The following is a 15,003-nucleotide window of genomic DNA, read 5'->3' on the forward strand; positions in this document are numbered from 1 at the left end:
TTTCTTTCTGGTGCCTAATATAAGTAAGTAGTTCTGGGCAAACAAGACTCACCTGGCACTTCCAGCCTCCAACTTTTGATTAGAGTCAATAGTTCTGGGCTGGGGTCAGGGATATTATTTTTAACTTGTTTCTCTAGTGGGTGGTTTGGATGAATGGCTAGTATATGAGGAATGAATATTGGTGGATAAAGAACTCAGTGATGAATGACCAGATTCCATTGTAAATCCAGGTTCCGCTGCACGCGTTGGCTGCCCCGTTTAGTCTCAGGACAACTTCTACATATACTGTGGGGCTGTGAATCTTGGGGGCACTAAGAAAGTTCTCCTACATGAAGGATCAAGAAACACATTTCTGGCCAGGCACAGTGGTTCACACTTATAAACCCTGCTCTTTGGGAGGCCAAGACGGGTAGATCAGTTGAGGCCAGGAGTTCGAGACCAGCCTGACCAACATGGCCAAACCCCGTCTCTACTAAAAATACAAAAACTTAGCCAGGTGTGGTGGCGCATGGCTATAGTCCCAGCTACTAAGGAGGCTGAGGCTGGAGAATCTCTTGAACCCTGGAGGCAGAGGTTGCAGTGAGCCGAGATTGTGCCACTACACTCCAGCCTGGGCAACAGAGTGGGACTCCATCTCAAAAACAAAAACAAAAACAAAACAAAACAAAACAAACAAACAAATTTCTGATGTATGGGTTGTCTTTGACCTAAGTAGAGTTGCCAGAGTCAGCATGTAAACATACAGTACACCCAGTTAGATTTGAATTTGAATGCAGGGGAAATGCTTATCCTTAAATATTATTCATTGTTTATCTGAAATTAAAATGTCATTGAGCATCCTATACATTGTCTAGCAAGCTTACCTAGGATGAGTCAACAGAAGATAGAAGTAACTGAGTCATGCACTTCTATTGAGGGTGGAAGGAGGGGGCATCAAACTAGCTGTTTTGGGTCCAGGGGAGAACACAGCTTCACAAAGCTGTTTGAAGGTCTGATCAAGGGAGAAGTGACCTCCATCTTTGAGCCAGATAGCACCAGGGTTCTTTGATTGGAAATTTCGGGACACCAAAAGGAGAAATAAAGAATTTCTTTGCGTTCCACACCCTATTCAGTAGGCCCTTTAACTGAGGTATGACCCACATTACTTTTAACCTCCTAACTGCAGGTAAAAAGCAGGACTTGCCAGAGCAGTCCAGAGCCCAGAGGTGACATCGCTGGCTCAAGTTGGGGACAAAAGAACAGAGGACAGGGATGTGCAGCCCTTGCAGAAAATTTCTCAACTCCTTGCCGCAGCTACCAGGAGTATCCTGACCCTGTATTATCTCTTCATGGGCAGCCATTTCCAAGATGAAAATTAATCTTAACCTCTACCCAAGCCAATGATAACCTCCACCCATAAAATGCTTTTTAAACTTTACCCAGAGAAGGTTTCAAGCGAATTCCAGTATATGTTTATAGAACCTAAAGCAGGGGATTTACATATAGTATTTGTTCTCCCTTTGTATGCAAACACCTTACAGGAAAAAAGATACATAGTGATTGTTGACATAACTGGTTCAGGAGCCATGGTTATTAAATTAATAATGTCTAGTCCCATAAAAATATAATAGCATTACATTGCAGTACTAGGAAAAGTTAAGCCTCACAGGGGAAATTTTTCTAAGTTCTGCACACAAACCACATCCCACCACCTCTACAGCAATAATGTTACATGGGTTCAGAATCCATTGTCCACAACTCAGAATTCAGCAGGTTTTTTCACAACTCATTTGGATGCAAACCTCAACCTAACTGGCATGAGGCTCTATGTAGTTTTCCCGTATCCTACTTAATGTGACTGTGCACATGTTTCACTGAGGAGACATCAATATGTTTGATTACAAGGTGCTGCCCTAGACCAGCTGGGAGTGCTATATTATTACCTTTCTAAAATCTGAACGATTTTAAATTCAGAAATGCATCTGGACCTGAGGTTTTCAGACAAGGCAGAGGAGGCCTGCAAGGATTTCTTCTTACCTTTCATCAGTGAGCTCATTCATAAGGAAAAACTGAACAATCTCTCTAAGCAAGAAACTGTGGCCAACTTGGTACAAGACTCAAGAAAACATGTTGCTTGTTATAAGTATGCAAGGAGGAAAATGTAGAAATCAAAGCAGTCTGGGCCCCCCCTTTTCCTTGACTCCCTTCCTTTGAGTTCGTCTTACAGGCACTAAATATTCCTGTGGAGGAGGAGGCTGCGGTGCCTGTACAGTAATGGTGTCAAGATACAACTCCACGACCAAGGCGATCCAGTATCCTTTGGGTTGGCATCGGCCCCTGCCTGCTCTGGGCATGCCTGGGAAGGGTGTGGAACTGCCACTTTTCTTGTCAATGTGCCTTGCGCCCCTCCTCTCTCCAGGTGGCTAATGCACTTATGCTGCCTCTAGGCCTGCTCTCCCTATAACTTCCCAAACTCCAGATCTTTCCACAGACGTTCTTCCCATCAGAATGTATCTACCTTGTGTGCCTGTCTATCAGGCTCTGCTCTTTATTGCTGTAAAAACATTTAATTTGCTTCTGAGTAGGGAGATTTCAGGGTAAGATTAGGCAAGAATATCTTAACACAAAGAAATTACCAGGAACATCTTGATCCTGTATTCTCTCTTCATGGTCAGCAGTTTCCAAGATGAAGATTAAATCTTAACCTCAACCCAAGCCAGTTGTAGTCCTGGTGGAAGATTCAGGTATGCAACATATACTAAGAAGAGTTGCTTGCCTGGAAAGGCTGAATGAGACCTTAAATCATGCTGCATGATTGAGTCAGCATCTCCTTGACCTAAAAATGTAGTTTGGCTCACTGATTGAATGTGGTGATGAAGGAGTTGTCTAGCATGAGTCCCAAGTTTTTGCCTTAGGTGCCTAGATGGTGCCATTCACAAATTAGGGAATTTGGAAGAGGAGGAGCAGGGAGGGGAAAGCGGTAAGTTTAGCTGTAGAGTAATTATGGGACACCTACAAGGGATTGTCCAACAGGCACCAAGATAGACAGGTCTGTTACTTAGAGAAGAGATCTCATCTGGAGCTATGACTTATTGGAAGTTATTTATAACTTCAATATGTATTGAATGCTTATGGTGTACCAGGCACTGTTCAAAGAAGCTCACATATGTTATCATATTTAGACCTCAAAACAACTTTGAGACGGGTGTTATGATCACTCACACTAAAAAAAAAAAAAAAAAAAAAAAAAGAGGAAACTAAGACAAAGAGAGTTAAATAACTTGCTCAAGGTTTCACAGGCCAGGTAATGGCAAAGACAGGTTTTCAGCCCAGGCCACCTGGAAGGTAACAGGAACTGTGGGAGGGCATATAAGAGTAGGATACTATAGAACAACAAAAAGAAAAATGGGCAAAGAAAGAAGGCCTCACAAAGGAGACCAAGGAGACCAAGAAGTAGCCAGAGTTGAAGGAGGAACATTAAGAGGAGAAAGCTCCAAAAAGACAGAGATGGTCACTAGTATGAAACACTAGGAGTGGTCCCGGGACATTGGATTGCTCCCAGAGCAATGACAACTGAATGGTGGAGCTGGAAGGGAAGGTACAGTTGGTATAGATGTGACTGGAAGGCAAGGAAGCCGTAGACAGCTCTTGAAGAAATGACCAAGAAAGGAAAGAAATTTGGGCCAATGTTGGAGGGCACACAGGTTTTGGATTTTTTTTTAGCATAGAAAACATTTGAATTTATTTCTAAAGGTGGGGAATTTGGGGAAATGAGAAGCCTAGACAGGAAGAGGGTAGGAGGACCATTGATGATGGGGCAAATCTATGTGGCGCCAAGAGTAGATGGGATCCAGAGATCGGGGGAAAGGGAAGAGGAAGGGTTCTGTACACTCTGGGCCTTGTGGAGGTGAGACTGATTGCAGATATGAGTGGCCACAGGCTAGGGGTGGAGGGAGCTCATGCCTCTATTCCCTGCATGAGGTATAAGGGCAAGACTGAGGAGAGCAATGAGCATGGGAAGAGTCATTGAGAGAAAAGGCAGAGGGAGGCGAGATCAAAAGGAAACAGATCTTAACAGGGAGGGAAGCAGAGGACATGAAAAACAAAGATGTATCTGTTGCATGAGGTACCTGGGGCCCACCCTCGTTCTGTGCACTAAGCACTCTTCCAGGGTCCCTAGCTAGTTGGCTGGGTGGCTTCCAAACAGCTTTGTTGATTGGAAGGGCTGGGGAAACCACGATCAACACTCTATCTTTTCTTCAGAAGAGTAGCATTCATGCTCCCAGCCTGGGTAGGGAAAGAAAGGAAACATTCCCTGGGAAAGGGGCAATTTCCCATACCTGAAAAGAGGCTGGGACTTAGCCTGAGTGGGAATGAAGACGCTAAATTTAACTAATGAAGCCTGGACTCCATTCCTAAGCAGAGAGATGGGAATCTGGTACTAGCCAATCTGCCATGCCATTAACACAGGCGCCAGGATGGGAGAGATGGTCAAGGCAAGGCACAAAACAGTGACTTTCATACTTGGCCATTCCTCAGTTGGAATCATCTGAAGAGCTTTAAACAGTGATTAATTGATCCCTCACCAGAAGTTCTGTTTAATTGGACTAGGGTACAATCAGAATATCTACAGTTTTTAGAGCTTTCCATGGTTAAGAACAACAGGGCTAAGCTACCCCACTGTGGTTTACTAAGTCAGTAGATTATTTTTATGGTGAATAAAAGGCTTCCTTTCCCTGGAATGAGAAAAAAAAAATGGAGAATGAGGGTGTCTTGAAGGTCCTACACAAGGTCTTCATTATTCTTTTCTTCCATTTCTTTCTGCCATTCTGCACCAGTCACACCTAAGTTTTTTCTTGGGCACATCCACAAATTTATGGTTTTCTATCTAGCCTGCTCTTATTCTCAGGGAAATACAGTCTCCTGACTTTCCTGGACTGAAATAACTCCCGAGCTGTTACCCACTCCCCATGATTCCAATGTGTTCTCTTTACCTAATCCCATCACGGTCATTATCCAGCAACGGCGTGCCTGGTACCCATCTGTTCTCTGTATGGGGCTGCAGTCACCACCGTGGAAGGTGTGGGAAGCATCAAAACCAGGATTCACCCTGTGCAGGTAAGAGCAGAATGCAGTCTGGACCAGCTGATGGCATCCCACGTAGTCTAATGTACTCCATTTAGGTCACCACCTTTGAACTCCCTTATGCTTTTAAATTCTCATTTTGTAAGATTCAGTGCTCCATAGCTACAGATCTTTTCAGAGATCTTGTCAAGATCCTTTCATTGATTTTAATATATCTTAAACCCAAGACTTTCTCAGCCCTATCCTTGCCCTAAAGTGAAAAAAGAACAATCCAGTTTGACAAGAGAAGAAAATGAGACAACAAATCAGAAGTTTATGGAAAAAAACTAGTTGTCCACTCCATGTCAAAATTACTAAATTCTGATGGAGAAGCCAGTTATGTGTACAAATACTCCCCAAGTGCTCTCCAGATGTCTGACAAGTAAACATACAATATGTTACAATGAAACACAACTAAAATAACGAAGCGTTTACTAAAACTTCGAAAACTTTTAAAAGAAATGGTAATGCAATTGCTATATACTAGAATAGGAACTTCTGCAAAGGTTGAGTTTTAAAGGCAATGTATAGAAAAATTAATTATAAACAGCCATATTTTCCCATGAGATTCCTTCTCTTGGAAGACTGTGGTTAGAACACAAAGCTCTCCTTTCAAGAGCTTTCTACGATGACAATGTCTTACCTTTGATGGGCACTTGTTAACAGTAGAAGGTATTTTTAAAATTAGAATTCTTTTTTAAAAAATTATTATGGATACATAAAAGTTGTACATGTTTATGGGGTATATGTGATATTTTCATACAAGCATGTACAATATGTAATGATCAAATCAGAGTAAATGGTGTCCATCACCTCAAACATTTATCATGTATTTGTGTTAGGAACATTCTAATCATACTCTCTTTGTTCTTTTGAAATACACAATAAAATATTGTTAACTGTAGTCACCCTATTGTGCTACCAAACACTAGACCTTATTCCTTCTATCTAACTGTACCTTGGACTCCTTCTTTATATCCCCCTCTCCACTACCCTTCCCAGCTTCTGGTAACCATCGTTTTACTCTTTATCTCCATGAGTCCAATTTTTTTTTTAGCTCCCACATATGAGCAAAAGCATGTGATATTTATCTTTCTGTGCCTGGCTTATTTCACTTAACAAAACATCCTCCTGTTCCATCCACGTTTTTGCAAATGACAGGATCTCATTACTTTTTACAGCTGAATGATATTCCATTGTGTATATGTACAGCATTTTCTTTTTCCAGTGTTAAAAGAAAACTTCAGACAAATTAAATTTACCAGAGTTTAACTGAACAAGGAAAAAAAATGATTCGCAAATTGGGCAGCCTCCAGAGTCACAGCAGATTTAGAGAGACTCTAGGGATGCCTTGTGGTCAGAGCAAATTTATAGACAAAAAAAGGAAAGTGATGTGCAGCAATGGAAGTGAGCTACAGAAACAGCTGGATTCAGCTGGGTTGGTTACAGGTTGGCTTTTTGAACACAGTTTGAACAGTCAGCAGTGTATGAGTGGTTGAAGCGTGGCTGAGATTGGCTGGGACTCAGCTACTGTTGCAGTAGCATACTTCTAAGTTAGGTTTTCAGTCTTGTCTATTGCTAAGTTAGGTTACTGTTCCTCCACAAGAACTCAAATATGGAAGTATGGACATTTCTCAGGCCATATTTAGTTCAATTTAACACCATTTATGTGTTGGTGGACACTTATTAATAGATTGATTCCATACCTTAGCTATTGTAAATAGTGCTGCAGTGATATCTCTTTGATATACTGATTTCCTTTCTTTTGGGTATATCCCTAGCAGTGGGATTGCTGGATCATATGGTAGCTCTATTTTTAGTTGTTTGAGGAACCTCCAAACAGTTCTCCGCACTGGTTGTACTGAGATTCCCACCAACAGTGTATGAGCGTTCTCCTTTCTTAACAGAAGGTATTAATTAAGTCATTTTACTCTCTAAATCCTGTTTTCTTTATCTGTGAACTAGAAAGTGTAATTTAGAGGAACAAGTAAAATATTCTGAAGCCATGTTCATGTGAGTTTTGGTCCTTACTGTAACTAATTAATTGTGTGACCTTGGGTGATTTTCTTGACTTTTCTTCATCTTCAAAATTAGGGTAATAATGGTATCTACTTTAGAGGATGGTTATGAGAATAAATGAATAGTCATAATAATAGGTGTCTTTCAGCCATAAACTTAATGACTTTCTTTCTCGTTAAGATCTTATCCCACACTTGACTCATCCCCTTAACAGTCATATAAGCACTTTATGCTGTACTAGTCAGATTTCTTTCTCTCAAATCTCGATAGTATAGATGATAGGTTTGTTAAGTAGTACCCTGCAGCAAGCTTGTACTGGCTCATAAAAACCAGTAATAAATTTTGCTCGTACTGGCTCGTGAAAACCAATGATAAATTTTCAGGAATTTTGCAAGCCAGTCTTGGAACACAACCATTATTAACAATTAAACTATATAAACTTACAATTAAATAATTTATAAAATAATATCAGCCGTAGTGGAAATATTTGTACTACAAAAATTGACAGAAAATACAAATCAGGACTTCTTTTTCCTTCAGAAGAGCCAGCTGTTAAATATTCCCCAGCATATTTACAGCACGTTAACATGCCACATCTGAATCTTGTCAAGATTCTTGTCAAGAAACTTGCCATCTAGCAATAAGTCCAACACAGCCATACTTTCCTCTCACATTTGAACAATGGCTGTCCTTTCCTTTGAGCCACAGGTGAAGTCTTTGGCTTTCATTTTAGGAGCCATGCTGTTTGGAAAATGTGTATTTGAAAACATTTGAATCACACTCAAGCCGGCCAGCTGAGCACGCTGAGAGGCATAGGACTGACACAGAGGGACCCCCAGAGCCGTGGCTCACATCTGTATCTTCGTGGCATAGGGTCTCTGTATAGAGTAGACAAAGTACATTGCCATTCTCACTCTCCTTTTTCGTTGTTTTGTATGTTCTGTCATTATATTTGAGTGTATAAAGTTATGTGTGCATAAATTATGTGACTAGCATGCTGCTAAATAGCACTTCACCATTCTCAAAGCATTCATATTGATTGTGGTATTTAATTAATAACAACTTCTATCATATAGATGGAGAAAGGTATAAAAATGACTTGCCAGAGACTACATTAAATGATTTGTACACCTTCATTCATTTATTCCTATAACCATCCTGTAAAGTAGATACCATTATTATCCTAATTTTAAAAATGAAGAAAAGTCAAGTAAATCACTCAAGGTCACACAATGAATGAGTTGAAGTAAGGACTAAAACTCACATGAACATGGCTTCAGAGCGTTTTACTTCTTCCCCTAAATTATACTTCCTACTTCACAGATAAAGAAACGAGGATCCAAAGAGTAAAGTGACTTAATTAATACCTGCCACTAGGCTGTTCTTGAGGACAAAAATAATATGCATATGGTTCCAAGAAATAAAAGTATTTTTCTTCCAGGATACACCTTTCATCTTTTACCCTGAAGTTGTTTCTGGAAAGCTAAATATATAAGCTCCACTGCTTATTGTTGTTCAAGGTAGAGAAGCAAGAGGTCTAAAGCATGAATGATGTACATTGTCTCCCAGGAAAGACTTGCCAAGTGTCATGGCACGCAGTGTGGATTCTGCAGCCCAGGGATGGTGATGTCCATCTACACACTGCTGAGGAATCACCCGGAGCCAGCCCCTGAGCAGATCACCAAAGCTCTGGGAGGTGAGCATTCTTGAACCTCTGCAGGCAGAGCCCAGGTTAGAAAGTGCCCAAGTAACTAAAGAAAGGTGTCCCAGGCCATGGAGAGAAGTTGCAGCACAGCTTTGGGGTTCCAGGCACCTGGCCAACAGGTAGGCCTCTGTAGGAACTGTCTTGACGCGAGTCTTTTCTACTTTGCCTTAGCAACAGTGATGCCAGAAATTGGGGTGATACTGGTTTCCTCACAAAACTTTTTCCTCTAGTAAAGCCCTTTGTAACTCCACAAAGGCATTGAAATGGGCTGTTTCTAATACTTTTAACACAATATTTTCCAAATATGGAAATTTGGATAGTGTGGAAGAATAGAATGTTACTGTTTTTCTGTTTGTTTGTTTGTTTGTTTGAGACAGAGTTTTGCTCTTGTTGCCCAGGCTGAAGTGCAATGGTGCAATGCTAGAGTTATAAATGTTAGGTTCACTGATAATCTTCATGTTCATATTTTAAGAAAAACAATAATGTAAAATAAAGTTCAAAGACCTGTAATTAGTATAAGCACATAACTTCTCAAATGATTAACTGGTTCAAATCATTGTTTCATTTAATCTTGTCTTTTCAAGACTAAGGGAATAGAAGAGAATTTTTGAATTTTTTTTTCTCAGAATCAGAAGAATTCCTGTAATGTGTGTAATTAGCTTTCCTTTAGTGGGCCTTTAGTAGGGCTTATAGACTGGACACTGACTATGTGGCTAAAAACTAAAACTAAACAAAGCACCCTAGTGCTGGCTCACACCAGCCTTTAATGTTTGCTTACAGTTTATCAGCAAGAAGGTATTCACTGCCTCTTAAATACTTCTAGTTCATGTCATGTAGTTATCTTCTAGGCATTGTAGCTCCATCCTTCTACTCTAATGAAGAATTCTAAGTTCACAGCCTTCTGTATTTTTTCTTCTTAGCAAAATGAAGAAACAGATTATGGTGTCTGCAGGCATTCTTGTATATGCAGTTTCTTCCTAAATTATTCTCATTATAATGAAAAGAAAGGAGTATACCTGTTACTCAGGTTTCATATGACTCACTGCATCAGGTTCTACAACACTTTACTTATAGATGTTTAAACATGCCCAGTCCTCACATTGTTTCTAAAATGTTTAATCTGTAATTGAACATAATTTTATATTTACTTTTTGGTATAAAAATAATATACTCATATTACTCAAAATGTCCAAAAAATTAAAAAACAAGGAAAAACTCACTCCTAATTCTGCCACCAAGACACAACCACTGTTAAATACATCTGTGTTTTCAGTCTTTTTTATATATTGGTTTTGTTGCTTATTTTAAACACTTGTGACCATTATATATACATTTTTAAATTATATGTACAATTTAATAGTATAAGTATTTTCCAATGTTATTAAAACTTCTTCATTTATATCATTCTTACTGGCTGCAAAATATGAAGACTTTTTTTTTAAAGACAGTGATTTCCCTCACCCTTTCCACCATATGTTGGAATTGTTGACTGGTTAAAACAATACCAGGTACTTACTGAACACCAACTGTGCTGTTCTAGAGAGGTTCAAAGACATCCAAGTCAACTTTACCTTCTTTAGGAGCTTAAGATTCATTGACAGAGACATACACACATAAATGACCCTACTCCTCAAGCATAGGGGATGCTAGGTCTACAGAAAGATCCAGACAGTAAATGGTACAGCTCTGGCCTGGGGTTTAGAGCAGACCCCATGGAGAAGGGGAATGGACGTCTTGAAGAATGTTTCCAGTCCCTCTTCCCCTAAGAAAGGACTTGAGCTGGGCGCAGTGGCTCACACCTATAATCCCAACACTTTGGGGTGCTGAGGCGGGTGGATCACCTGAGGTCAGGCGTTCGAGACCATCCTGGCTAACATGGTGAAACCTCGTTTCTACTAAAAATACAAAAAATTAGCCAGACGTGGTAGCACACGCCTGTAATCTCAGCTACCCGGGAGGCTGAGGCAGGAGAATCACTTGAACCCGGGAGGCAGAGGTTGCAGTGAGCCAAGATTGCGCCATTGCACTCCAGCTTGGGCAACAAGAGTGAAAAGAAAAAAGAAAGAAAGCACTTGACGGAGAAGAGACTCCATGAGAAAGGCTTGACTAAGTGCCACACATGAGATGTTATGAGGGTGGCAAGTATACGAGTTATAGGGTGGTAAGTATGTGATGTTATAGGGTGGCAGGTATGCCACTGCGCTGGAAATAAGACAAGAAGGAAAAAAAGCTTTGTGGTATTTAAGAAAGAAAATGTAATCACAAGGTCTATTTTTGAAGAATATCTCCAGGGGAAACATTTGTTCCAAAGAACCAACTGGCTGGGTTTAGGGAATAAAAAAGAATCTAATTACTAGCATAGTTATTTCTCTGAAAATATTAAGGACAGATATGCAATATATTCCTCTGTTATTCATTGAAACGTGATTCCTTCTTAATCAGGTAATTTGTGCCACTGCACTGGATACCGACCAATTGTAGAAAGTGGAAAAACTTTCTGTGTGGTAAGTTTTTAAAAAATTTCATTCTATTGCCTTAATATATTAATGAACCTTTGTATAAAATAATCTATTTCATTCAATAATTTCTGAAATAGCCCAACATTGAACTTTCTAATCACTGAAATTGCTTAAATGCCCATTGTTGGTATTTTCTTTAATCAACTCTTAGCATCTATCTTGTTTATAGCCCCAAATTTGGCGCTTTCCTAAGAAGTATAGTATATTGCCCATGACTTCAAGAAATGAATACTCGATTGAAGAAAATGAAACAGAAACAATAAAAGTGTAATTTCAAAGCAAGATTTTAAAAGTTCAATGTATCCTATATATTATATACATAAATTTCAAAGGAACCTGGATTAAATAGAATTAATGAATGAGAAGAAGAGAGATAGAGTCAACTTTACCTTCTTTAGGAGCCTAAGATTCATTGAGGGAGACATACACACAGGAACCTGGATTAAATAGAATTAATGAAATAGAATTAATGAATGAGAAGAAGAGAGATAGAGGGGACTTATTGGAGAATTTGAGCTAGGTCCTAAAGGAAGTAATAGAAATGAATGGCTGACGAAAGGTCCGTAGAAAATTCCAACTAATAAAATGTATGAAAGTAGGAAAAAGAAAGCTAACCAAGGTTCCAATAAGAAATTGATGCAACTGTCCGGGCACGGTGGCTCACACCTATAATTCTAGCATGTTGGGAGGCCAAGGTGGGTGGATTACCTGAGGTCAGGAGTTCAAGACCAGCCTGGCCAACATGTTTAAACCCCTTCTCTACTAAAAGCACAATTAGCTGGGTGTGGTGGCGCATGCCTGTAATCCCAGTTACTCGGGAGGCTGAGGCAGGAGAATTGCTTGAACCCTGAGGGCAGAGGTTGCAGTGAGCTGAGATCGTGCCACTTCACTCCAGCCTGGGCAAAGGAGTATAACTCTGTCAGAAAGAGAAAGAAAGAGAGAGAGAGAGAGAGAGAGAGGAAGGGAAAGAGAAAGAGAGAAAGAGAGAGAAAGATGCAACGGAAGCATTGGAGAGAAAGAAGATACTGCTTGAAGCTAAGAACTTTAGCCTTGGCTGGGCGTGGTGGCTCCTGCCTGTAATCTCAGCACTTTGGGAGGCTGAGGCAAGCGGATCACTTTACATCAGTTCGAGACCAGCCTGGCCAACATGGTGAAATCCCGCCTCCACCAAAAAATACAAAAATTAGCTGGGTGTGGTGGTGCCCACCTGTAGTCCCAGCTACTCAGGAGACTGAGGTGGGAGAATCTCTTGAACCTAGGAAGTGGAGGTTGCAGTGAGCCAAGATGGCACGACTGCACTCCAGCCTGGACGACAGAGTGAGACCCATCTCAAAAAAAAAAAAAAACAGAAAGGAAAATAAATGTAGCCTTAAAGCTGATAAACAACATGTAGTCACTGTCTGTTTGCAAACCAGGAGTAACACAATGACAACAGTATTTCAGGAGGAGAATTCTTGGCACCCGCCAACAGGAAGGATAAGCCTAGGGAAATGTGCTGGGAAGTGAGGGCATGGACTAGTGCAGTACCCCACGCATGAGGAGTGACAACCCAGACCAGTGTGGCATATGTAGGGACAGAAAGATAACTTCCCAGAAAGGAATTGCCAAGAATCATAACCACCAGACAGTGAAGAGTGCAGCGAGAAAGGAATCCAAGTCACCTGCAAAGTTCAGAGATTGAGGAACAAAATAGGACAAAAGAAGGTGGGAAAAAAAAAAATTCATGTAAAAGGAGACAGAGTCATACTTTCTTTCTTTCTTTCTTTTTTTTTTTTTTTTTTTTTTTTTTTTTGAGACTGGGTCTCTCTCTCTGTTTCCCAGGCTGATCCTGAACTCCTGGGCTCAAGCCATCCACCCACCTCAACATTGCAAAGTGCTGAGATTACAGGCATGAGCCACTGCACTTAACCAAGACATACTTTTGAGAAGGTTTCAGTTAGGAAAATTAATTTGATATAATTTTTGTTAAACAAAAACAATTCTAGGTGCACCAGGCCATTCCAAGTACTATGAAGTCTTTGAAAAAAAAAATATACTTTTTATGCCAGCAAAGAATTATTTCAAGAAATTTTACAAACTACAGGCTAGTTTATTTTAAATCCTGGGCAAGATACTATTTATTTTAAAACATATGAATAGCCAATATTTCACCATTTTGACCTACAAAAAATAGCAACTTCTTCATATGATTTGCACAGCATTGTCACAAAATCCAAATCCCTTCTTAACTTTGTAGAAAATTACCTTTCAGGCTGGGCACGGTGGCTTACGCCTGTAATCCCAGCACTTTGGGAGGCTGAGGTGGGTGAATCACTTGAGGCCAGGAATTTGAGACCAGCCTGGTCAACATGGTAAAACCCCGTCTCTACCAAAAAATGCAAAAATTAGCCAGCCATGGTGAGGCACACCTCTAGTCCCAGCTACTCAGGAGGCTGAGACAGGAGAATCACTTTAACCCAGGAGACAGAAGTTACAGTGAGCCAAGATCGTGCCACTGCACTCCAGCCTGGCGCGACAGAGCGAGACTCTATCTAAAAAAAACAAAAAGAAAGAAAAAGAAAATTATTTTTCAACTAAAGATGTCAGCTGCTGCTTTTGCAGCAGTTCTTATGTGTCACACACTGTGTCAAACTTTTCTCATATTTAAATCTAACAAACCTGATTAGGATGGGTCTTACTATCCTAATTTAACAAGCTCAACCCAGCTTGTATGTGTTAAAGCAGGAGCTAGAACCCAGGTCTCCCTGATGCCATGTAAGAAGCACGGTGTCTCCAAATCATCACAGATCATTAGACAACTTGTTTGCACATTGAACAGGGCAAACAAGAATAATTAGTCTGGCTGGGCGCGGTGGCTCACACCTGTAATCCCATCACTTTGAGAGGCCAAGGCTGGCAGATCACTGAGCCTTCGAGTTTGAGACCAGCCTGGCCAAGATGGTTTAATCCTGTCTCTACAAAAAATACAAAAATTAGCCAGGCATGGTGGTGCGTACCTGTAATCCCAGCTGCTCCGGAGGCTGAGGTGGGAGGATTGCTTGAGCCCACGAGGTCGAAGCTGCAGTGAGCTGAGATCATGCCACTGCACTCCAGCCTGGGCAACAGACTCAGACCTTGTCTCAATAAATAAATAAACAATCTGATAGTTGTAACTGGCAAATGAATTCAGGCTGAAAATACTACTATGGGTCTGCATGACTGTCTTGAAAATTAAGGTTAAATGGTTTGGGACTTGAATCATCCAAATAATTCAGAATGACTCTAATACCCAAATGAACTCAGGTTTTCAGTTATTTATAAGTGTGGATAGAAAGTCTTAAAGGCAGTTTTTCTTCCTGGGACTCTATTAAAGATACATGCTTTATCACCAGTAAGATAAAGAAGAGCAATCTCTTTGGGTTTTGGGGGTAGATTGGTTTTGGGAGGTTTTTTTTTAGAGATGGGGCCTTGCTATGTCACCCAGGGTGGAGTACAGTGGCTATTGACTGGCGTGATCATAGCTCACCAGAGCTTCAAACTCCCACGCTCAAGTAATCCTCCTGTCTCAGCCTCCTGGGTTGCTGGAATTATAGGCACACGCCACTGCACTCAGCGTTTGGGTTTTTCAGTTACCATATTACAGCTCTATTCCATATATCTCACTTCTAGTAGGAAGCC

At 40.6% G+C, this 15,003-nt stretch overlaps 1 protein-coding gene across 1 annotated transcript in view; it reads left to right on the plus strand.

Annotated features, from left to right (window-relative positions):
• Window positions 1-15,003, plus strand: part of AOX4 (aldehyde oxidase 4) — a 91,805-nt gene that overhangs the window by 17,911 nt on the left and 58,891 nt on the right. The window contains exons 5-8 of the mRNA XM_074009671.1: window positions 2,195-2,291; window positions 4,989-5,097; window positions 8,692-8,818; window positions 11,270-11,331. Coding sequence (XP_073865772.1) covers window positions 2,195-2,291; window positions 4,989-5,097; window positions 8,692-8,818; window positions 11,270-11,331 — 395 coding nt within the window. The remainder of the gene's footprint in view (window positions 1-2,194; window positions 2,292-4,988; window positions 5,098-8,691; window positions 8,819-11,269; window positions 11,332-15,003) is intronic.

This window comes from Macaca fascicularis, chromosome 12, assembly GCF_037993035.2.
Source record: "Macaca fascicularis isolate 582-1 chromosome 12, T2T-MFA8v1.1".
Lineage (NCBI taxonomy): Eukaryota > Metazoa > Chordata > Mammalia > Primates > Cercopithecidae > Macaca > Macaca fascicularis.